The 25,070-nt window shown below is 40.9% G+C and overlaps 5 protein-coding genes across 5 annotated transcripts; 1 reads left to right on the forward strand and 4 right to left on the reverse strand.

The window, feature by feature from the left end:
- Nucleotides 1-36: 36 nt before the first annotated feature.
- Nucleotides 37-846, reverse strand: CGCS363_v006128 (uncharacterized protein; the record flags this gene model as incomplete). The annotated part of the gene is made up of 1 exon (XM_036637977.1): nucleotides 37-846. The coding sequence occupies one exon, from the start codon at nucleotides 844-846 to the stop codon at nucleotides 37-39; it is 810 nt and encodes a 269-aa protein (XP_036496278.1).
- A 1,070-nt stretch (nucleotides 847-1,916) lies between these two features.
- ustYa-6 (Oxidase ustYa) lies at nucleotides 1,917-3,096 on the reverse strand (the record flags this gene model as incomplete). The annotated part of the gene is made up of 5 exons (XM_036637978.1): nucleotides 1,917-1,957; nucleotides 2,042-2,339; nucleotides 2,406-2,536; nucleotides 2,602-2,724; nucleotides 2,790-3,096. The coding sequence occupies 5 exons, from the start codon at nucleotides 3,094-3,096 to the stop codon at nucleotides 1,917-1,919; spliced, it is 900 nt and encodes a 299-aa protein (XP_036496277.1).
- Nucleotides 3,097-11,694: 8,598 nt separating this feature from the next.
- CGCS363_v006130 (uncharacterized protein) lies at nucleotides 11,695-12,062 on the reverse strand (the record flags this gene model as incomplete). Its single annotated transcript, XM_036637979.1, has 2 exons — nucleotides 11,695-11,933; nucleotides 11,993-12,062. 2 exons carry the CDS (start codon nucleotides 12,060-12,062, stop codon nucleotides 11,695-11,697), a joined length of 309 nt encoding a protein of 102 aa, XP_036496066.1.
- Nucleotides 12,063-18,078: 6,016 nt separating this feature from the next.
- CGCS363_v006131 (uncharacterized protein) lies at nucleotides 18,079-19,083 on the reverse strand (the record flags this gene model as incomplete). Its single annotated transcript, XM_036637980.1, has 1 exon — nucleotides 18,079-19,083. The coding sequence occupies one exon, from the start codon at nucleotides 19,081-19,083 to the stop codon at nucleotides 18,079-18,081; it is 1,005 nt and encodes a 334-aa protein (XP_036496373.1).
- Nucleotides 19,084-21,883: 2,800 nt separating this feature from the next.
- Nucleotides 21,884-23,365, forward strand: CGCS363_v006132 (Satratoxin biosynthesis SC1 cluster protein 4; the record flags this gene model as incomplete). Its single annotated transcript, XM_036637981.1, has 7 exons — nucleotides 21,884-22,061; nucleotides 22,119-22,138; nucleotides 22,191-22,254; nucleotides 22,308-22,348; nucleotides 22,418-22,771; nucleotides 22,827-22,881; nucleotides 22,947-23,365. 7 exons carry the CDS (start codon nucleotides 21,884-21,886, stop codon nucleotides 23,363-23,365), a joined length of 1,131 nt encoding a protein of 376 aa, XP_036496467.1.
- Between the last annotated feature and the right edge of the window lie 1,705 nt (nucleotides 23,366-25,070).

A 25,070-nucleotide genomic window follows, 5' to 3' on the forward strand; every position in this document is an offset into this window, starting at 1 on the left:
CCGAGAAACTAGCCTCATCACGAACACATACATAGCTTATGGTGACTCAAAAACCACCCTAGTTATAAACTTCTCTAGCGGCACATCCCTCTTGTTGAGGATCACATCCATGCAATGCTTGATATGGTTCTCCTCCCACCCCGGCTGGCTCGGCCATCTTGTGCCCTTGAAGGGCGCGCGGAACTGTTTGCGCCAACGGAAGATGCAGTGCGTCAAGTGGTGGCGCATATTGGCGTAGACGACCTTACCGGGCCAGACGAGCATGCTGAGTTCCGTCGCGTTTACGGGGCGCCTGCGCAGCTCGTTGATGGGGACACCATCGGTGGCAGTTTCATCATCCACCATGTATGTCCACGAGCCGTCCGGCTCAGGCCCCATGCGGCGATACTCTGCGGCGAGCTCGTGGTCGATGCATGACGGGTGCTCCCACCGCATATCAAACTCCTCAAACAGACAACCGCGCTCAATGGCATCTGCAGCCGTGTAGCCACAGGAGCGGAAGCAGTCGTGTACGGTCTGGACTGGGTCGTTGGCTGTCCGTTGCTGCTGGACCGCTTGGGAAGCGCGGCCAAAGAGGTCTGCCACTCCGACAGCGGCGAGAATGGCAACCGTCATGATGCCCACGAGCCTCAGAGGACCAGGCCATCTTCTCTTTCGCCGAAGCCGGCTATCATAATCTCTATCATCGCCATCGCCATCTTTCTCTGCGCATTCGTTGTTTTCGAGTCTCGAATCCTCAACTGACGGATGAGGATCATCGTAAAGTGGCATCTGCTGCGAGGGGACCCTATCATAGCGTGTCTTTCCTGTGGTCGCGGCTTGTAACTCTCTCACGACGCCTGCCATCTTAGCTATCTGACTCATCGTAGTAGAGAAGGGTTGGGCGAGGACAAGAGGTGTAAAGGTGTCTGGTAAAACGAAGATGAGTACCTGAGCTTCAGTAGGTTATTCGGGGTGAGGGAACTTGCGGGGATGGGTCACGGCAGGGTTGATACATATCACAAGGGGAAAAGAACTGGAAAGAAGTAGATTGCTGACAAACCATCTGATCCAGCTAGTTGAAGTACAGATACAACTTCCCAATAACTCAGTTGTCGAGGAGTGCATCAAGGCTGGTAGCCGGTGCGAGGGGTTTCTCACCTTCTCTCGAACCATTGTTTGAGTCGCACGTTTGCACCTTGCCTTTGTAACTGTGGATAGTTCGCTTCTGTTGGTAGACGATCTGAATGGAAGTTGCCGTTGCGGAAGTGTAATCGTCGTGCCGGTCATACTTTACACTATCAACCAACCTGCATTAGTGTTGAGTCTGTATTATAGCAAAAATGACGTCCCATTGGGCTCTTCGGTCTCGGTCTTAGCAAGTGATGGAACGAGCCGTCCGGGTATTCGGGTCTAGTACTACGTACATGGATGCTGGGGTCGAGTGAAGGAAAAAACGCCCGATCGGACATCGGACCGTGTAGAGCTAAAGTATATCCCGACCTCCGCAGTGAATGGGATGTCCCCTCTAGTGGAACGCTGAGAAGAAACACAGAACGCGTAAACATCAGTGTTTAGTGATACAACTGATGCGAGCTCATTACTAGGTATGTTTGCAACTCTTCTGCTTGCACCTGCCGCAAGGAAGAACCGAGGCCTCGGAATAAGCTTGTAGCATGCTCCTCAATTCTTTCGGATTCCATGATAACATGGGCCGCCTGTCTAATGGGTTACCGCATTCCCCAGCCTGGCATTCGGCTCGAAGTTAAAAGGTGGCACAGCATTCTAATTGGCTGGGGACATTATTTTGGAATAGTCAAGTTGAATCTCTCACAGTGCATTGCTATGAATACTCAAGGTAAACTAGTCTTGTGATCTACAAGAAGAATACTGCGATATCTGACGACTCCGTCTCACGCAAACAGCTTTCCTCCGGTTTAGTGGTGCGGGCCCGGACTTGTAGACCAGTCAACAGGACCTATGGCATTGCGAACGTCAGCAAACGTCAAGTTTTAAATTGACTTTGAGGAACATATGGGAGCCATAGGGTTCGAGAACCTACCAAAATGGGGATGAACTAAGTTTGCCTTTTTGATGTCATACCAGTGCTCCTTTGACCACTGGAAAACGTTGTCCCAGTTGACACACTCGTGCTCGACATTGAAATTTAGCCACGGCTTTGGGTGCCAATCAATCCAGTTCGAGGTGAGGACCGTCACGTCGGCACGACACATGACAGCCTGGCGTAGCTCATCGATGCAGTGGTCAATGTGCATGGGCACTAGCTCGCCCATCTGCGATGACAGCATGGGCTGATACGCCGGGTAGAGGTCCAGCGTGTAGCCGATCCGTATCATTCTCTACGAGGGCATGTCAGGGTCAGCCATTTAAAATGAAGGAAGATTTGAAAGACGGAATGTTCTTACCAAGCAGTGCAGGTGATGGAAAATGTCGAGCATGCCGGCGTAGCCTCCCTTGCCGTCATTGATCTTCACGGCTGTACTTGCATCCCTACCCATCTTGGTAAGTTCGTCATCGTCGACGCGAATATTTATCGCTGCCGGACGTCAAATCAGCACTGATGTCCCTTCGTTCTTTCCGCTGAATAATTAGTATTCTTACCGCTCAGCAATTCATCCCAGGCGTCTTCGAGTTCGGGTCTTGGGTCACCTCTGAACCGGGTCGTGTCGTTCAGCCCTGCGTGAAACTTGGCTTTTTCCAATACAACAGCCTCTTTCGCGGGGGCTTAAATGATGTTACACGCAGGTCAGCTTTATGGACCACTTGCTGACGCGCGGGGAGACACGAACTGTAGGTGAGACCGCCGCAACGACTACTGATATAGCGATCTTCTGCTGAGGCGAAGAGTATGACGACGGCTGCGATTAAACCGATGTAAACCACGTCTTTTGTGCCAAAATCAAGCCATCGAAACAAGTTCCACTGCTGCCATCTGTGACGCCGATTCGTTAGTTTCAACTTTTCGGTGGCGTGCTCCGCTAACAACGAGCTCGTTGTCGAATATGACGATGCCGCTTGTTCTTCGTCAATGGGAGAGAACGGGAGGCCGTGTCCGTTGTCATTGTTTCCATTCTTTCTGTGGCTGCTGTTGAACATTTTCAAGGCTGGCAAAGGAAACATCTTCTTGTTGCTGGTCTCGTTGTTGCTTGACACCGTAGATTGACAAGGGAAACGCCTATGTTTCGGACTAATCAAGACGGTACGGAAGCGCAGGGGGGCTTTCAGCAAGTGTATGTCCAGCAGAGACATTCCGGGTGGCCGTGAGTCAATCAGTCATTAGAAGCCAAACACATAATCAGCATCCAGCAATAAGACAAGGAGAGTGAAACCTACTCATGGAGACTAGAATCTTCGGGTCATGCATCCTGGTTCCCAGACAAGCTTACTAGAGTCAATTCAGCTGCGAGACTCGCATTTGCCCCGCTAATTGTGATGATAAATGCCTACATATTTGCTAATGCTGACCTAGATGTTTGCTATGTCTGGCTTAGCGGCCCTAAATTTCACTGTAGAAAGTTATGGTTGCGCAGTAATTCGCCAGGCTAGGCGGCTATGCAGCCCTAGAAGATATAATAGGGCGGCATATTCCTATTAGGAACTTTATTTTGTTAGATTGCGGAATTCAAATAGCAGTTAAGTCAAACTTTATGCATATCATATAGATTAAAAGTTAGTAGTGTTAGTGTTAAGGCACTCTAGGGGTCGTAGAAGGTAGGGTGCAAAAGAGGGGTAACTTATGTTATTGTTGTTGTTATTATTATTATTATTCTATTTTTTGACGTTAGAGCTAAGCTTAGATCGCTCCCTAAGGTATATATTATATAGGGTAAGCCTATATATCTATAAATCTACTATATATTATTCCTGCTCCTTAAATTAAGTATCTTTTAGTTAATTACTTCCTTTTGTAATAGGGTAAGGGAGAAAACTTATCGATCGTGCTAGGCACTCTACTCTAGGCAGAAAACCCCTGAAAATGCCTAGATACTTATATATTAATTTTCTAGATAACTATAAGAGATATAAAAGTAAATATATAAATATAAACCTAACTAAATTATACTTTATTTATATTTTTTACTCTTTTTATACTTTAAGTTATATAATCTCTTAGGAGAAAATAAGTTATTAAGAAGAAGTTTAGTAGTAATATCTTTATAGTATTCTACTTTATCTTTATTTTAAATAATTAAAGAAGTATAATAAGGATTAAGAAAAGAGATAAAAGTAAAGCTAACTAAAGCTAGAAGTACTTAAAAATACCTATATTTATTTAATTTTTAAAAAATAAGGATTAATAAACTTTTTCTATAAACTAAGCTAAAGAATCCTAAAAACTCTTCTAAAAGAGTAGTTACTAAAATTATTAAAAAAAAAACAGGAATTTATATAAAAATAAGTATATTTCTTACTTATTTACTTAGTTTTTTTTATTATAAGTTAATTAAGCCTCTATCTACTTATATAACCCTTTTCTTCTTATAATAACACCTAACGCCTATAAAAACGCCTATCTACCCCCTTTCCTTTAAGTTAAAATTACTAAAAAATTCTAAGTTTTCTACCTCCTTCTACTATATATAGTATTTCTAAGTTTAGAGGCTACTTTAAGCTAAGAATAATATAAATATCCCTTATTTCTAGCTTATATCGTCTAATTAAAGCTAATATTATAGAGGTTTAAGCCTTATTATATTAAAGCTAATATTATTATAAATTTTAAGTAAGGAGCTTTTAGTTAGTAGCTAAAGCTAAAGTTTAAGCTATTTATAAGCTTCTAAAGAAGTAAAATTACTTATAGCTTATTACTTTTATTAAGAAAACTAGGATTTTCTTAGAAAAATTAGTAAATTAATTTTTATATTTTCTTATAGTAATTTAAATTATTTAAGCTGAAAAATTAAGGTAGAATAAAGTATAATAGAGTTTAAAAAGGTTATTAGCTAAAAGGTTTATATAAATAGACTATTTAGTAGTTTTAACTACTAAAAAAACTTATAATTTCTTTAAACTTCTTAAATTACTTTAGATTACTAATTATAGATCTTTAGTAATACTTAAAATCCCTAAATAGAGATAAATTTAGTTTATTATTAATTAGTAGCTAAAGTTATTAAAATTTCTTTAAATAAATTAAATAATAGAATATTATATATATAAAGGATTTCTATTTTCTATATTTATATCTTTAAATATCTTATTACTTCTAAGTAAAATATTTATAGTATATTTTAAAATTACTATATTTTAAATAAGTAGTAATTAAGTAGTATAAAAGTTTTTATAAGAGCTTTAGCTTTAGAGGGTATTAAAATACTAACTAAAAGTTATTATAAGTATAATATTAAGGTTTTTTTTATATACTACTACTCTTAATAATACTTTATAATTTTCTTCTATACTAAATATTTTATAATAGCTATTATAGCTAATAAAATAAAGTTAAGAAGAGCTATTAAAGCCTTTTATTTTATCAATATATCTACTAACTTATTTCTAAAAATATCTTTATAACTAAGAACTTAGTAAATAAAAATAGAGGAGGTTACTAAAGTAATATACTCTTTAGTTTAAAGAATAATTACTTATAAAAATAAAAGTATATTACTATATCCTTCTAAAGTATTAATAATATTAAGGTTATTAATATAGATATAAATTATACTTATTAAGCTTTATAGCTATATTACTATATAAAGCTTAAAGTTTATAGCTTTAGCTTTAGTATTAAAAACCTTAATAAAGCTTAAATATTAAAAGCTTTATATAAGGAGTATTTTAGCTTTCTTTTTCTCTTTTTTTTTACTTAAAAATATAATATAGCTATAATTAATATCTTTAAACTTAAGTTTAAATCTATTAATATATAATAATATTATTTTTAAGAATATCTTTAAACTAAGCTTTAAATTTAGTAATAGCTATCTTTTTTAAGGGATAAGAGAGGTTTAGAAGTTATAAGAGTATTAAAGTAAAGTAAAAGTAGTAAGAAAGTATTATAGTAATATATTATAACTATATAAGTTTATAATAAGGGTTAGAGGGATAAATATATAGGTATTAAACTAATAAGTAGTAAGAGTTAAGATAACTAAGCTTTATAGTAAAATAAAGTTAATAGGTTTTAAGTATATTATCTATAAGAGAGATTTTAGATTTATAGTATAAAATAGTAATAAAAGTAGTATACTATATAAGTAAAACTCCCTAAATATTAGTATAAATTATTTTATTAATAAGCTAAAGATACCTTTTTTAGTTTATTAAGTAGAAAGGTTTTATTAGAGTAATATTAGAGTATTATTAAATAAGAATATAATTAGGTTTCTAAAACTTAAGAAACTAAGCTTTTATATTATAAGTAGTAATAAGAATAATAATTAAAGTAATAGTTTTATATATAAAAGTAGGAGGGAAACTTTTATAAACTACTTTTAAACTATAGAAGAATTTAGTATATTTTAAGGTAATATCTACTTAGATTTAGATATATAATATAAAAGTAAGCTTATAATTAAAAATAACTTTAAGCTATTTTATAATATCCTTAAGTATTATTATTAAACTATTAGTCTTAATTAGGAGGTTTATTAGTTTATATTTTTATAAAATATAAATAGTTTTACTCTTCTTTAGTTTAAAGAAGACCTTATTTTTAGTATTTTAGTATAAAATATAGGTAATATTAGCTATAAATAGCTTAGTATTTTCCTCTATAAAAAGAGATTTAGTTTATATTAAGATATTATTAATATAACTAAAGTAGAAGTTAAGGTTTTATAGTAAAAGTTTTATAAAGTAGAGTAAATATAAAATAAAAGAAGTAAAAAAGCTTTAAAAAAGCTTATAGTAGAGGGGGAAAGGTTTTAAGATAGTACTCTTAATATAAATTTAAGCTTAATATCTAGTTATAAATAACTTAATATAATAAATAAAAGGTTCTAGCTATCCTTATTTATATAACTTAATAAGGAAATAGTTATAGAGGATAGTATTAAAAGCGCTTTTAATATTAAATATAATAAAAGAAGTAATTAAATTAGTTTTAAAAGTAATTTTAATTTTATAGGTTATATAAGTAATAAAGTTAACTATATTATGCTTAAAGAAGGTTTTAAAATATTAAGTATTAATAATTTAAACTAATAATATTATATAAGTAATATATTAAGTAAATAGATACTTAAAGCTTTTTTTAAAATAAGAGAGTAAAAATATAAAATAGTATAAAGTAACTTTAATTAGAAGTTTCCCCTCCTTAAATATAAAGACTACTTTAGCTTTTTTAAAAATCTCTAAATAATATCTAGAAATTAAATAAGCTTAGAAGAAAGCTTAAATAAACTTAGCTATAGTTAGCTAAATAGCTTAAAGTATATAAATAGTAATATTATTAACTCTAAGTATAATACTTATAATAAGTATTATAGTAGTTATTTAAATAAAGAAAATAGAAGTATTTTATAGGATATTAAAGTGAGAGGGGATTTAAATACTATTTAGGTCCTAAATATTATTTATAACTAAAAAGTATTTAAGTAAGGTTTTTCTAAAAACTTATACCTTTATAATAAAAAACTTAATTATTTTATCCTTAATTTTTAGAGGTAGTAAGTAAAAATTAAGTTTTATTTAGTATTATTTTATTATATAGTAAAGATTAAAGATATTTACTATATAGTTAACTTTATTATAGCGTTAAGCTATTTTATAAATATAAATAGTTTATTAGAGTTTTATATTAATAAGCTTTTCCTTTTTATAGAGAGAGTAGAAAAAGTATAAATATAGCTTATAGCTTAAAGATTAAATATACTAAACTTTATATAATTTTTATTTAGTATTTTAATATTTAAGTAATTATTAAACTAAGATAGCTAAGCTTAAGGTATACTAAAATAAATAAGTTATAATATTTATTACTTATAAGAAGTAATAGAGGATAGATTTAATAATAGCGTTATATTATATTAGTATTATATCTATAGTAATAATAAAAAGAAAGTTTTATTTATAGAAAGTAGTAAATTACTTAAGTTTATTATTTAGTACTTATATTTAAGCTAGAGGGTTTAATTTTAAAGTTAAAAAAATAAAAATATAAACTAAAATAGTTTTATAATCTATTTTAAAGTAAAAAATAAGATTTATTTCTATTAAAATAAATAGAATATTAAATTAAGATAGATCTATAGTATAGCTAGTATTATATATTAGTATTTTAGGTTTATTTAGAAGGAAAGAATTATTCTAATTTACTTAAATTTTAATTTTTAAGCTACTATTAGTAATTCTTATACTAAAAACTTAAGAGAGGTTTATAGTATTTTAATTACTATTAATAAAAAAATAAAGAGAAATAAAATACTAAAAGATATAAGTAGTAGTATTATTATTTATTATATTAAGTTTATATATATTTAAAATAGTTATATTTTAAATTTATACCTAAATAAAGTTATAGGTTTTATAGAGCTAGGTCTAAATAGCTCTTAAGCTTTTCTTAATATATATAATTATTTAAAGGATAGTATTTAAGTTATAGTATTCTTAAGTATTAATAAAGTAGAATATTTTATAGAAAGAGTAGTTTATAAAGAATAGTTTTCTCTTCTTTTTATTAGTATAAGGTTTTTATACTTAATATTATACTATATAATATATAAGCTTTTAACGTAATATCTTTAAGCTTATTTAAAGTGAGGTATTATTTTTAAAGAGGGGGATTTACTATATATTATTATAATAACTTAGTTCTTTAGAGTATAAAGTAATACTATAAATAGAGCTATAAGGGGGGTAAGAGGTAGAAACCTATAGAGTTATAAGCTTTTAAAACTTAAAGAAATTAAGTTATAATAAGTTACTATTTTTTAGGTTTTCTTTAAAAGCTTCTTACTTTATATCTTTTTAATAAATTATAATATAAGTAGTATTACTAAACTTAATAGTATAAGTTTATTTTTAGTAGGATTAAGAAGTAAGAGGTATATTTAATATCTTAGTTTTAATATCTTTAAGCTTAAAGTTTTTTAAAAATAAGTTTAAGATAAAGAGGTTATCCTTTATAATAGTTTAAATAGTATTAGCTATTTTATAGTTAAATAGTACTATACTACTAATAATAATTATTAATTAAGTTATTTTAAGCTAAGTTAAGGAAGTAGGAGTACTTAAAAGTAAGTTATAAAAAGAGCTATTAAGCTTAAATATAGATAATATATTATAAGTAGCCTACTAAATTTTCTATAGTTAGCGCTTTAAAAATATAATTTAGATATTATCTTTTAAAATAAAATAAGTAATATAGTTACTATAGTTTATAAGAAAAGTATTATAATAGTTTAAGTATTTAAGGTTATTTAAGTAGGTTAAAGCTATATTAATACTAATATAGTTAGTTTAGCTATAATTAGTTTAGCTATACTAGCTATAATAATAAGATCTAATATAAAAATAATTAATATAGTACTTTTAGTACTTATTAGAGTGAAGTATAAATACTTATTTCTTCTCTAATAAGAGGTAAATATAAGTAGATTTATAGAAAAAGCGCTATTTAATACTTTTATAAAGTTAAAGTAGTATAATAATCTAAAACTAAGTTTAAGTAGTAAGGTTTATACTTTTCTATATTAAATAAGTTTATATTAGGTATAGCTTTATATATTTATAGATATTAATTTTAACTATTTCTTTAGTAACTATAATAATAAAGTTATCTAAATACTTAAGGATTTCTATAGGTATATAGTTAATAAAGTATTTATACTATTTCTAAAAGAAGTTAAGAGATTAAGTACTTATAGCTTTATAAATCTCTTCTATTTATTTAAGAAAAGCTTTTTTTATAGAAGTAAAGTATAAAATAATAATATAGTTTAAAGTAGTATATAAGATATAAATAATATCTATTAATAAAATATTTAAAACTTTAGTGATTTTATTCTAAAAAGTATATAGTAAAGTTTTATAAACTTATATTAAGATTTTAAGAGTTTATAAGAGTAAATAGTAATTTATAATAAGTTTTAGTAAAATATAAAGCTTCTAAATATTATATTACTAAACTAAACTAATTATTATATTCTATTTAATAGGGAGTATTTTAAAGGGAGATATAGTATTATTTTAGCTTTAAAGAGAGGTTTTTATAGCTATATTACTTTAAAAGAGCTTAAGAGTAACTATTTACTAAATATAAGTAATAAATTTCTATATAATACTATTAAACGCTTTCTATAGTTATCCCCTATAAGTTTTTATTAGTTAATCTAAATATACTATAATTATTTAGTAAACTTATTAATAAGTATTAAGTATTAATATAGGATTAAGGATGAGGGATAGGCTTAAGGCTTAGCAAGCAGCAGCATCTTAAGTACGTAGCTAAGACAAGCTTTTCCGTGGCTAAAGACCTTATAAAGCCATCACTGCGTAGCGTAAGTCACGCGAGCGAGGCTATCGACCTTGCTAGTAATGAAGCTATTATTAACGAGGCTAATAGCTATAATAGGCAAGTCGAGGTCAGCGCAGGCAGTTATTCCGGATCCTTAGGTACGTATACTGCGAAGCTACTAGACTAAGCACTAACTAAGGTGCTTTTACTGCTTTTTCCCCTACTGTGAAAACCCCTACTAGGTAGGCTTAAAACTTCCTTAATATTAATAAGTATTAAATAAATAGAATAGCTTTTATACTTTAGTAGTAATTATTATATACTTTATCTCTTTAGAACTATTAAGAAGTAATAATTCTACTATAGTAAATACTTAGAGGTATAGATATAATAGCTTAATAGAGATAAAAAGAAGAGAAAAGTTCTAAACTAGTAATTCAGGCTTAAGTTAAATACTTATAGCGCTTATGTATAGCTATAAAGCTATTATAATAAGCGATTAAGGGTATTAATAGTGTGTTTTATATATATTAAGGTTCTAGTGTAGTGCGCTGTAGCCTGCTAATAGTGGGTTACAGTAAAAAGGTGTGAAAGAGGGAAGTAGGGGTAACTTATGTGTAAAGAGGTGCTGCTTAAAGAAATAGCAGTGGAGCTCTGCTGCCTTTGTTGTGAAGAACCCTATATACCTTTACTAAGCTATTGGCAATACCAGATGAAAATTGACTTTTATGGAAGAACATGGTTCATGTTTGTGAGCTTGGGGCTAAAGTTCCCCCATGCTAAGGATTAACTCGCCGTCTGTAGAACAGATATGGACGCTGAACTTGACTTCGTAGGCGCAGAGCTAGATGAACAAGGTGATCTATGCTAATAATACTAACAGTAAGTGAACAGCGATAGTTTTGTATTGAGAGTATGTTCCAGACCCGATTGGTTCTAAGTCTAGTTGCGTGTAATCGTCATTGGAGCCTGTAGCAGGACTGGATATGACGAGGATTTCGTAACAACTCAGACCGCATGGGCATGAGCAATGCTTGGCGCTTAAGAACCATAGATTGTTGTACGACGTTACCCTTTCACGCAGTATCACAGGAAGGAAACAGACGCAAAGAGTCACAACAGTAGTTCGTCAGTAACTCATGGTGTCATTCACGTTCTTTGCAGTTCACTGACCATTGATCTCGCAACTAGTTGAGCTCTTGAAACAACAGAATGACCGGAATGTCTTCCTTCCTTTCATCAATCTTCGAGTGCCATCCCAATCTCGAGTTTCTAGAGTAATTCATGGAGTACTATCAAGCGTTGTAGTACATCAAGAGATCATCAGCCGTCTCGCGAACCTCAATAGCGGGCTGATCAGCCTCAGTTACAGGCTCCTCAGCCTCCTCGCGAACCCGAACAGCAGGCTGATCAGCCGTGGTTCCAGGCTTTGCCTGCATAGCCTTGCCGAGAGCCTGCAAGGCCTCTCCAGGATCTCCAAGAGCTTTCACAGCTTCCTTAGGGCCACTGACAGACCAAGTAACGCCATCTGCTGCTGTTGAGTATTGTCAGAACACCCACATAGCCGTGAACGAAAGGGAAGAAATTAGTTACTGTTGGGCGTAGGACTGGCCAAGGTGAAGCCCAGGAAGGCAAGAGATGCCAATACACCACGAGCAAGCATTTTGATGTTGAGGTTCGGGCGGAGGGCTAAAAGTATTGGCTTGAATGAGATATCTCGATTTCTCAGATGACGGTGCAATGTAGATATTGGATGTGGCCGCAAGGAGAGGGAACTTATCATTTAAGTACGCTTATATGCTGGTTCATTGGAATATCCTCCTTTTACTCCGGCGCAATGAGGTCATCCTTGTGCACCCAGCAGGAATTGAATGCGATTCAATCGCTCTGCCCGGTGGAGTTGAGGAATGGTGGCAATGCAATGCGAACGCCTGTTTCGAGTTTCAACAGATTTATTCACAAAGAGACTTCGGAAGATATGTGGAAAGTATCGTGATCGATGGATTGCATGTGGATAGATCAGCAAGGTTCAAATGTTGCCAATGTACTATCTCCGAGACTGGGTACTGTTTCCACAGAGAACTCAAGCCGGCAACATCTCGCGGGTGTTTTCCGACTCTAGTCATTGGATATAATCCGGAATCGACAAATGAAGTTAGTATCATAGGGCAAGGTTTCGTTAGTCAAACTTCAGTTGACTGTAATATGCAGTAGAGGCGGCATGTTGCATGTTGGGGTAGAGTTTAGACGGCGTAAGAAACGCACTAGTTAGCACCCTCATCCTTCGTGCAGGCGCACACGTGCTCTCACTTCGATCAGAGGAACTCAAGGGCTTTCGCCACGATAGGTCTAAAACGATGAAAATCGGGTACTGCTGATATCCCGCAGCTCGAACAACTGATTCGCCGCATTTCCTGGAGCCCTCTCCTGCTGCCGAAGCTTTACCCACAAGCGTCCTTCACAGTATTTCCAGATCGTATCAAAAAATGGGTTGCGCACAGCGGCAGACGCGGTTGTCACCATCGCAGTTAGGAAGACCTAGTAGGGCCTGGAGAGTTTATGCACTCGCGTTACTGTGCAGCAGCCTTGTAGGGCTCAGCACTTTAACTTGGTGGGGAGGCGCGGTGACAGTTAGCATGGAACCTCTCCAACGGTGGTGCACATCTACCCATCAGGCGAAACATCAAGGAATCACAGAAAATTGCAAGAAACCCTATGTAGGTATTATAGAGCAGATGTTAATACGTCATTGCAGTTCCTTTGAAGCTCGTCAGATTCACAGAGATGCCGGCGTTTAAAGCCGAGCCCAGTACAGAAAGCAATGAAGCCTGGCATGCACTGTCAATGGGTCACAGCCTCGTTGAGCTCAATAAGAGCGAGGCGCAAACCATGTATATTGGGGACGGACTACCAACCACCAATCCGGCCACTGAGCTTTATGGTGTAAGTTGGACGCATCAGCTGCACTGCTTGGTAAGTTGTGTCCTCATAAACGTATTCGACACCGTCGTCACACCTAGTGTAGTCTCGATGAATGAGAACGCTCATGAGGTTACGCAGGGGATGATCAGACAAGGATTCTGGGACGTCTTCAGGCAGCGAAACGAGTTTCTGGATCCTTCCCCATCTGCTTCTCTTACAAAAAGCAAGACAGACCCTAAAGGTCATTATCTGGATCACTTGCAGCACTGTTTTGACTACCTGCAACAAGCTATCCTGTGCGCAGGTGACGTGACGCTCGAAGGGCGCGCACCAGAGGTAATGGATGAACCGCCGAAGATCAATGGTTACGGAGCTGCACATCAGTGCAGAGACATGGTACGTGACTCCCAGTCGTCGGATTTCAACCAAGATGTGAGCGCGCTAATACTGAAGTCTTCGCAAATAGAATGCTGTTAGTGAATGGATGAAGACGCATGCTGTGAAATCGCGTCCGCGCTTTGTAACGCAGGGTCATGGTACACATGGACATGGGATCGGTGGTTACGGTAGTTAAGCAGTAGGCGACGACTGATACATGTGTTTCTTCTCTACCTCAGGTTTTTGGGTTCATCGTTCACAATGCATTTGTAAAGTAGACAAGAGGCAGATATATGTAACGTTTTGACATGTTCTAATCAATCAAACACGCCTAGAGGTGAGGCAAAGTCTTGCCAACTAGTCAGTAGAGACTCTCCTCGCCACTATCTACAAGTCCCGTGACAAGTACTGCCTGTCATGCTTCACTCACAGGCCGATGCTCGGGTACAGCATGATTTAGCTTATGTCTGTTATCGACATGACGGCGGTCCATGAAGTCGTATACCTCGTCCCAATTCTTACAGACATGGAGGAACTGGTACCAATGGCCGGTCACCGGTCCCATGTTCCCAGAGAGTGCCACGTCGCCAGCACACATGAGAGACTGTCGAATCCAGTCGATGCAATGGTCCACGTGTGTGAAGTCGTCACCGGGCGAAAGGCCCTGATAGAGGCGGTCGTACTCAGCCATGATAAGATACTATGGGCATTAGTAAAGGTGAATTCTTCCTCAAACATCGAATCATATGACCCGATGAAGGCGGTAACTTGGAAAATATTCTTACTAGGCAATGCAAAGAATGCGCCACTGTAGTTCCTACGGCTTTCCCGCGCAGTGGCTTTCCAGGCACACCGTGCTCAGGTGGCACCTTATAATTGATGAGCGTAGGAAAGTCATATTTAGTCGCTTCTTCATCTGAGATGTAGAGGAATCCTTCTCCGGCTGTTTTTGTGCGACCTGATGTCAACTTTGGGACAGATCCATGGAACGTTAACTGAACATAGCGGCAGGCACCAATACTGACGTGGTATAAGTTTCTCCCATAGCTCCTTGACCTTTTGGAGTGATTCCGGCGACGAGTGATTGGAAATGTATTTCGATGTCTTCTCAAAATACTGAATCTTGTGGGAGATGGGCGGGAAGAACCCAATCGGATCGGTCTGCGGCACGAAATGAAATCCATGATCTTGACCTCTTCGAGACTGATGCAGTCCAATGAGCCAAGGCACTAGCGCACCTAAGGCCGCGCCAGCAAGAAGCCACAAGAACGGCATGCAAAAGCGTTTTTGCTTTTGCCATGGTTGACGTCCTTTCTTGTGTCCTTGGAACATGTGCGGCAACAAAGATTCGCTGGCCATGTCAACGTCTGATAGTCGGTCAGAAGAAGCCTCGTCGAATTGATCGCCGTCTCGCTCGTTCTTGTTGCTTAGTGACATTTTGGCGACTGGTTTCGCGGAAGAAATGTGAATCAGAAAGCGAAGTGATACTCTGAATCATTCCAGTTTGCAAAAGCAACCGCAGCTTCTAGTGGGCATTCCGTATCACCCTTCACCCACTCCCATATGAGGCAGCAAGATAAGGGGAGGCATGCTCAACTACCTAGTCATCATCTTGCAGGGGCCCTATGTCGAACGTGCGGAGAAACGCGTCAAACCTGCGGGGAATAATTCCGAGCAAGGGCAAGGTTGGCAATGGCGATGGCATTAGCTTTCCATTACGCATCCAAGCTCCCGGGGACATTCTGGTATGTACTAGTACTTCGTTGAAGTACAAAATCAACCGATGTTAACCTTATTCTAGCCTTCAGTTCACAATGGAGCTGTTTTCGGGGATTCATCACTCCTTGATGTATACATACCTACAGCTAGCTCAAACTAGTTGGCGAGAATAAGCGCGAGTGCTGCACGACTCTGTCAGCAGGCACTTTCTTACTCGTACCTGCATTAGAGTCAACCTCAACCTCAACCTCAACCTCAGAAGCTTGAGCGTCTAACCAGGGCCCATGAACGCATCAATCCCTCTTGCTAACATTAAGGCCGAGGTACTGGCGTTGATTTCTCATCTATCTCCCCTCATTACCGCGCGTCAGAAAGTAAAAGCCCCGCACACGTGCTTCCCATGTCTCTTACACACTACTCGAACCTACTATGCCTCCTGACATATTGCACACGATGAGCAACGAGCAAAACGCTGGAACATACTCAAAGACCATGGGATGACAGAATGCAAGATGCCTTTTAGCCGCCGTGGGCGATTTGTGGCGACCGGGGATATAAGTGATGTGTTGGGCAGGTCGGAGATATTGTCCGGTTGCCCGAGCTCTCCCAGGTCAGGCGTTGGCCATGGCGACTTTGACATGATTCGGTGAGCAGAAGAAGGCTGTTCAGGGTTGCTTTCTACGTAGGCTAGTCTCTGCTTTTCTGTCGGCATTAGATGTCTCATTGATCCATGATCGCGGCGCCCCCTTAAATAGCCGTGATAGCAATGATTCCGGCGAAAACCTGCGTGGAGCTGAAAGGCTGCTCCATCAAAGGACGTTTCGTCATAATGAAAACAGTGTCAAAAGTTTAGTTGAGTCTAAACCTGCTGACAAGCCTCCCGGTGAATGTGATCAACATCTCGAGCACTTCCTCACCATACACCTTTCATAGCACTTTTCTCAAATTTCTAGGAAGCTTTTGCTAGCAACGCTCATGTATGAGCCCGAAATCTCTATGGAAGGACCTTTGGGCGCGTCGCGGGCTACACAGCCGGCCCAACTGCGGTCTGGCAATTCACGCATAGCCACCTCATACCTGGATGGCCTGCGTGGTATCGCAGCCATTCTCGTCTACACCTATCACTACTCCATGGCGCTCGAGGGCAAGCGGCTACTGAATGGCTACGGACCACAAAACTCATCGTTGATCTCCCTCCCAGTCATACGACTGATTCGGCATTCGGGTCCAGCCATGGTGTCCATCTTCTTTGCCATCTCAGGCTACGTTCTCAGCGTGGGCCCTCTGTGCCATGCCCGCTGGCGGCAATGGGATAAGCTGCTGGTGTATCTTTCCGGCGCTGCCCTGACACGTCCGGTAAGGCTCCTGGCGCCGAGCATCCTCCTGACCGTAGCAAGCCTTGTGCTTGCTTGGTTGGGCTATTACGAGCGCGCTGCGCAAGGGATGTGTTCTCCATCTTCTGACACTTCATCTGTAACATCTTCTTCACCACAAAGATGTGACTTTCACCCTGTCACCCCGCCGCATCTTGCGAGTCTGAGTGCCCAGATAGCTGACTGGTTTGGCTTCGTGGCACGCGAGCTGGCGAACCCTTGGAACTGGGAAGCCGGGCTGCGACCCGCATCGGCATACGGCCTTCATCTGTGGACGATTGGGGCCGAGCTCCGGTGCTCCATGGTTCTGTTTGCCGTGCTTGCTGCGCTGGTCCCCTGTCCGAGGCCTTTTGGAAGAGCTGGCTTGTTGCTAGTCTTACTGACGTTTTGCGCCATATGGGGGAGGTGGGATATGGTAGCCTTTCTTGCAGGGCTTGGCTTGGCTGTGGGAGATGCCAACGACAACGAGATCGAAACGCAGCAGGATGATGCAGGTCGTCTGGAAGGCGGCCAATGGCAAAACGCGAAGGTACCCGTGCTTGATGGACCAGGACTTATGATGACGATACTGCGTCGTTTTATGCCATATGTCTCTCTATTTGCTTCTCTCTGGCTATGCTCTTACCCCGATTCTGGTGGTCACGAGGCTTGGGGTTTCGGCATTCTCTCCAGCATTTCGTCCGACAGGTATCTGTGGCACACCACCGGGGGTATCCAAATGCTCTGGGCGATACGGAGAATAAGGCCAATTCGACACTTTTTTCGTCATTCACTGCGGTACAATTTCTTGGACGCATCTCATTTTCTCTGTATCTTGTCCACGAACCCCTTCTGCAGGTCTGGGGTTGGCCTTTGGCTCGTTCATGGTCCGGGACTCCTTGGCCAATTACAGCGCTTGTTTTCATTATCGAGACATGCACACTGCTTTGCCTTGCGAGCCTGATGTGGATGACTGTAGATCAGCCGGTGTTACACATGGTCAAAGTGTTGCGGCAATATCTTTCATGATAGAATAGAAGAGAAAGAATTTGAAACTTTCAATCATCACAGACTTTGACATCCTTGAGATGCAAGGAGATTTATCTACAAGCAGTTTCTGAAGAAGAGTCTACCTGAGCCGGCACGCAATTGGACATGGTCATTCGGTACGCTCTTGTCCTTCACTACTAGCTGCGTTTGATACTGACTAGACCTCACTTGCCTCGACCTCTTACCACAACAGCAAGACCGTTAAGCAAAGAGTACCATCTTTCTTTTCCCGCCCATAATTTGTAATCTTTCACTTTCCTAACGCACCCCTATCGTATCATGTGGGGGACATCTTGCTGAAGTGCCACTGAAAGTGAAGGTGGAACTCCGTGCGCCCACCATAGACGTCTTGTGCGAGAACGTTGTCGGGCATGTCTGCCTCCGGACAGGGTTTTGATTGAGCCCTCCGGACTGGAAGATTTGGTCGTATGTGGGCGTCCATTCCTCGGTCCGGCTACCGATTTCTTGTTCCTCGACCCAAAGGCGCCATGAGGCCCGTTGAACGCATGTCTTTGCTGGCCGGTATTGGAGCAGTATCTTTCCTCGCGGTGTAACTGCTAGCGCTTTCGAAAAATAGTCTGCCACCTCTCGGTTTACCCGCTGGCTTTCTGCGTGATGTCGTCTGTTTTGGTCGTTGAGTTTTCGGTAAAGTCGGTTAGGGACCATTGCCGGAGCGTAGTCGATGACTTCCACGGCAATATCTCCGTATGTCTGAGTAAGGTTATGAGCGAGTCTTTGTACGGATCGTTGGTACAGGACGTGCCCTCTATTGATGATCGTGTTATGCATCAAAACATTGTCAGAGAGAAATTCGCCGTTACCGAGCTCCCGTTGAGGCCTTGGTCGAGGTGTCACGATGAAGGCACGCATTCCAAGGCTCTGTGGAGTTTCTTCGTTATCGCCGAACATGACGCCGGCATTACCCCTTCTCGGTTTCCGGATCAGATCATCCAGGCCATATTGGAAAAGCCTGTGTGAAGGGTGATTTGGAGGAAGACCTTCATGCATGTCTTCCAGGACGCGATATCTGAACTTCGGCTCGAACGACATATCCTCCTCGAAGATGTGGCTGATCCAGGCTCCGCGTCGGGAGACGAGAACTACTGAGGTACAACCATATAGACCTTCCAGCGCCAGGGCGGTCACCTCTGACTTGAAAACAACCCAGTTCGATGTGATCATGCCAACATCCTCATGATCCACGTGCTCGGAAACACCATGTCTGACGACTTTGGGCTCGTAACCGATGTCGACCTCGGGCATTTTGTCGTGGTTTGAAATCTCACGGACCTCCTCTTGCAAAAATATGCCTTTGTCTGTATAATCGCTTGGGTCTGGCCAGTCACCCCGAGCCGGGGCACTTCGCTTTTGGCTTCGTTCTGGTAGGAGTGATTTCGACCTCTGCTTAGGCGTTGCTGAGCGAGCCATTTTCGCGCAAGGGCCAGGGGTACCAGCTGTTTCTTTCAGAGTCGGAGTCTGTCTCTTGAAGACCGGCCGTCGGACCAGACTGGAAATGATGTGCTTTGTGATAGACGTATAGCCACTGCTCATGAGGTTGCGTGTCGGTTGAGGTTGCTGATTGCACAGTGGGTCTATTACAAGCAAGGGATTAGCAGGTCAAAGGTTTGCTGGTCTCAAAGGCGATAGTAACTTACTTTGCATCACGAAACTCGAGGCAAGCTTGGCAATAGCTGAATAACTGACTGTGCTTGATTGATTTGACAACAAAACTGCGGTCGGCCTTCATTATGAGGTCGTTCAATGCTTGCGTTGTAGCCATTTTTATCTTGTCCATATGCGTAACTTTGTGATAAGGAGAAGACATTTTTAGGTCCAAGTCTGAATTTGGTACAGGTGCTGGCGGCGAAACAATTGTCGAACTTCTGGTTGTTGATAAAAAAGCGGGCTTATCGGTCGCGGTCGCGTCGTAGATAGTTGCATGGGTGCTTGTCTGGCTCGATTTTGGTGTTTCAGTGCTCATAAATAGACCCCCAGTCTGAAGTCAGGTCAAAACACCAAACAAAAATAGGAATACCGGTCTTGGCTTACCACTAAGGAGTTCTGCTGAGACGTTGAAGCCGACCAGGTGCAAAGTCAAACTTCATCTGGCCAGAACACCCAGAGTTCAATTGAGGTTTTTTCACAACGACACCAGCCGTTCTGCTGCAAGCGACCGCCCAAGTTTTTGGTTGCAGTTCTCATTGATCGATTACAAAAACTTCATATAGAAAGCAAAAAGTTTATAAAAGCTTTTCTAGTAGGGGATAGACACGATACTCAAGAACGGAACAATAATTAGGAACATTGAGGACGTCACGGATTCGAAGGAGCGACGAGGACAGAAGGAGCGACGGTAATAGAACGAAGAAAATAACAATCTAGCAATTCCCCCGCGTTTTCAAGCCGGAAGTAGGCAGCCTAAAAGCAGAATTACTATTAAGAAAATTTGCTGGCACTCAGCATATGAGGCTCAATTCTTGTCGTCATGGCTGGAACCCCTACTAGAAGCTGCGCAGTGTGTTATTTCAGCAACTACCTCAATTATTACTGCCACTCTACAAACACCACCATACATATTCTCCCAGACATTTCAAAAAGATTACACAGGTCTTGAATGAACAATTCTTCTCGAATTTGCCTCCAAGCGCTTTCCTCCCTTGAAGTCCTTGCTTTAATTGTTATCGACATAATACATCACGGGCGACAACAAAATCGTGATTACTAGCCATTGTAGAATGAAACCGCAACCCTGGCTTCTTTCCACAATCATGGCTGATTTTTCCGTTGGAGATTCTGGGTTTTGATTCTTACACGGTGCAAACTAATTCAAGAAACATGAACAGCATTTTAACAAGCAGTTTGTGGAGACCCCATGTTCTCCGCGGCTACTAAGTTCTCCGTCCACCATTTCCACGGATCAATTCCCCGGGATCTTCATAAACGGTATTCCCCGAACTCAATCATGGTTATGAAGCAGATGGGTCTATTAGCCTACGACACGCAAGACTTGGCTGTTCTCAATCATAACTTATCGATGGAGCACAGGTATGAGGTGGTGTAAAGAGTTATAGTAATCGAACCTTGTTTATATGCGGACCGCAGCGGGAAAAGCGGCTTCGGCCAGTGGGGGTGTTGATCCGTGTACAGTCTGACGTGATTTTAACATTGAAGTATATCTCAGTTCATCCCTACGAACTGTTAGGGTTTGGCTGCACGTACCCGACGCCCGGGATGCAATGCAAATATGCACAGAAGACAGGCTCGATAAGAAATCTCTATGCAGCAGTATTACCCCGAGCTCACCCCCACTTGATATGATTACGGGAGATCACTCGTGACGGAAAACCTTCTGGCCGGAATGCGACAGGCGCGCGGGAGAGACCCCGCTGCGGACAGATGCCATATTGTTTTGCCCGTGTAGGGTCGCATCGACAGGAGCTGACCCTGGGCGCCAAGAGCCGGTCTGTGCGACGATTGATTGATCGTATCCTGTTTTTGAAGATACCGAGGACTATGAGCCGGCGGGCTGAAGAAATGGTCGAAATCACCTCATGGCTGAAAGTGTCATCGACTCGTGATTCAAAGGTGCACTTCCAATAGCTCTGTGCGTTGACAAATACAAGTCGAATCTCATGAATTTCCGTCAGATTGAACGACAACCCCATGTCATAGCCAGATAGACGAGAGCCTGCAGTTCAGATGATGCAAGTGACCCAAGCCACCACGTTTATCAGCCAATACCCGCCGGAATGACTCGCATCTTCACTCTTCATAGGCGAAAGATGCCTACCTCTCTGCTGATCTGCAGGGGTACATACAATCTGCCGGCTGTCAGCTCTCTTCTCGGTAAGCACTGTAACCATTTGATTCATGATCCTGAAGCACGCCCGCCTGGGCAGTTCGGGGACATCGGAAAGAGAAAACCTGTATTCGTCCGAATAGCAAGATGGGATAGATAAAAACATGGACCCCAGAGTTTTCTGGGGTTCACTCTTTCTTGAGTTCAACCAATGTCTTGGCTCCATCGATCGCAGGTTCGTTAACCCACAGTCCAGCCGCGACCATGGATGAAAGCCCACAAGGTCGTCAGCTGGCGAGGAGTACGCCCATGCCAGCATTCAACATGACTCAAAGGGCTTGTATCGGATTCAATGCCTCCTTTATCATCTTCATTGTCTTCGTCATTGGGATCAGACTTTACTCCAGATACGGCATCACCAAATCGGGAGGCCCAGATGATAGTATGTGCCGAGTACGTGCCTTCGTAGCCAAGTTCGATAGCTGATGTATCGTGATAGTCGTGATGGTTGCTGGCACCGTAGGCACTATGATCTTTATTCGAGAAACACTATCTTGACACCGTCTCGCAGATCGCGACAATTATCATGTCGATATGCATTATCATTTCTGTCTCTAATGGCCTCGGACTCATTAGTAAGAGACGGGATGTCCTGCGAATACCCGAGCATAACTAACTCGGTGCTCAGTTGCCGATATTCCACCGGAGAGTTGGAAGCCCATGTTACTTGTTCGTCGTCCCCCGCCCCTCATCCTCGCGTTATCGCTTTAAACCATTCGAGACCCTGACTTGATGCAGTCCTTTTGGATTTCCCGAGTCTTCTACGCCTTCGCTTTGATGCTAGTAAAGATAGCCCTGCTGCTGTTTTACCTGCGTCTCGATCACCGACCACGAATGCGATGGGTAGTCTTTGGATTGATGGCGGTCATCATCGCGACGGGGATCGCCCACGCCGGCATTTCCATCTTCGAGTGCAGCCCGCCTGCCATATTCTGGACATTTGGAGGAAACTTTAGGATATTTGGAGAACACTGCATGACGGCGGCTACGCAACAAAAGTTCTGGGACGCGACCGGAGCCATTGTTGTCGTGACAGACCTGTGCTTGTGGCTGTGCCCCTTACCCATGGTGTGGTCGTTGCAGCTACCCATAGTAAGAGACTTTCCACCTTTGAGCTGTGTTTAGTTACTGAATCTTGCGGCCACAGCGACAGAAAATCGCGGTTTCTGCCGTATTTGCCCTTGGGATAGTTTCCGTTGCAGGTATGTCTCAAGCACCCCATCCTCCTTGCCCTTCTCTTTTCCTTCATCCTGCTGACGATCCGAAGCTGCCTGCACGCGTTTCTACTACGTACGAAAACTGGCATCGACGAAAGAAATCTACCAGCAATTTGCCGAGTCACTTATCTGGTACTCCCTGGAGATTTACCTCGCCATCTTCTGTGGATGCACCTCTGCCTTCAAGGTGTTTCTGAGGAAACATTTCCCATCGCTACTGGGCTCTTTAGCTTCCAAAACAAGATACGTCCTCGGAAGCAGCGGCAAGAATGGGAATGTGAGGATGACGGCTTCATCATTCCCCATGCAGAACTTATCCGGTCGGCACACGGGACGAAGAACCACGATCACGGCGGTTGACACCCGTGAAGGGTCTGAAACGCGGAACGAGGTTCCGCCAACTAATGATAGTGAAGAGGCTATTGTTCCTAAAGCCACCGTCACCAATTGGGATTCACGTAAGGAATAATGTACTCAGCGAATAAGTTTTAGAAGTAATGGAACAGGAGTAATTGAAACGAAAACAGTCAAGCACTCGACGCCTGTGAAAAGGCTAATATTGTGCCGTGGTCGAAGGTGTCCACACTTCCGATATCCGATTACCAATGAGTCTATATCTCTGCAAACGTCTCTTTTTAGTTCCCGTTAGTACGGTGAAAGGGACTTGATTTGTTCAGTATCTATCAATCGAGATTTTGGATGGCGGTCAAAGACACATGGGCTTGTCGAAAGAGACTGATGCAAATGCACAAAATACCGCTCTACATGATGATGGTTATTGGGGTATGAATACCAAATCCCATGCTGTTAAGACCTGGGGCTGAGAAGATGTATGAAACAAATGTCTCGACTACAGCGGGCCAGCCCTTCGTAGCCGTAGTTGACAGACCGCGGATACGGTAGATTTTGTGATGAGATGTCGCACATGGGTGTAGGCAACGCATTCCGTCTAGCTGCAAGCCTTACAGGAGGAATCCCACGTGAAGTGAGTGCTTTCATGAAGGTAGAGAGGAGACTAAGCATTTAGTCTATCTTTGGTCTGAAACCAGTTCATGTGCCGAGCGAATAAGACTGGTGTTCACTGTCACGGGTTTTGTGGCTTGAACCTTGAATTCCACTAGTGACAGACCGGACGTGCAAATGAAATGATTGATTGCTCACGGTCAGGCTCAACGCCCCAGTGATAGCCAAGTGTGATGAGTTCCTTTCCTGCGGTCATACGAGGAGCCATTCCTCAGACGAATGCATCCATGCCACGGAATTGTAGCACAAGTTCTCAGTTGCGAAGCCTTTTACTGCGCTGGAAATGACTGTTTCTAACTCTGTGGCTGGCTGAGGTACTTGTTCAGGTTGGATGTTCAGCGCCTTGTCTCACAACGGTGGCATCGGCTCTCTAGACTCCATTGAACTCAGCAAGACCCGGTAATGCGACCGAGTCCTTGCGACTGAATGATACTTATAGACACTCAATTTCCGTACTTCGCAACTTGCACAAGCCTGTCTATCATCTGCAAAGTCTTCACATCAAATCAGTCTTTCTTAAAACTTCTAGAAACACATCATCATGGCTGTTGTTCACCAAGAAGAATGGGAAGCGGCGCTGCCTTACCCTATGGTTGACACCAGAAAAGCTCCGAGTGGTGTATATGCCCTTGTGTCTCCTGAACCTGCGGCGGTCAAATCCGATGACAGCGATATTCATTACGAACATTGGTTCCGCACTCCGGTCAGCGCCGTCCTGATCTCCTCCCGATACTTCATTCAGAGCTGACACACAAACGTGGACAGCCCCTTGACCTTGACACCATTAAGCGAATCAAGAAGGTTTACCTCCATACCGAGTCTCATGATCAAGGGAATTGCAAAGACCCAGCTGCCGGAACGTGGACCTGGTTTGAGCTAGCAGTTTTCGAAGATGAGATCGCCGACAAGCCCAGAGTCAAACGTGGCATCACCCTCGTGTGGGAGAGCCATATAAACGTGCAGGCTAGTTCGGAGGATATGCCTGTTAGTGCAGTCGGTCCCTGAAGACGTCTGAACCTTTCGCTAACCATACTTAGCTGAACGGTAGAGTGTTCCATGCGGATGACGACATGCTCAGAGCTATTGAGGTATCTCAACAGACCGCAGGTATTATTACCAAGACCATTCTGACATTTTCGATAGCCGGGTAA

Source organism: Colletotrichum siamense, assembly GCF_013390195.1.
Source record: "Colletotrichum siamense strain Cg363 chromosome Unknown KSG_Cg363_contig04, whole genome shotgun sequence".
Lineage (NCBI taxonomy): Eukaryota > Fungi > Ascomycota > Sordariomycetes > Glomerellales > Glomerellaceae > Colletotrichum > Colletotrichum siamense.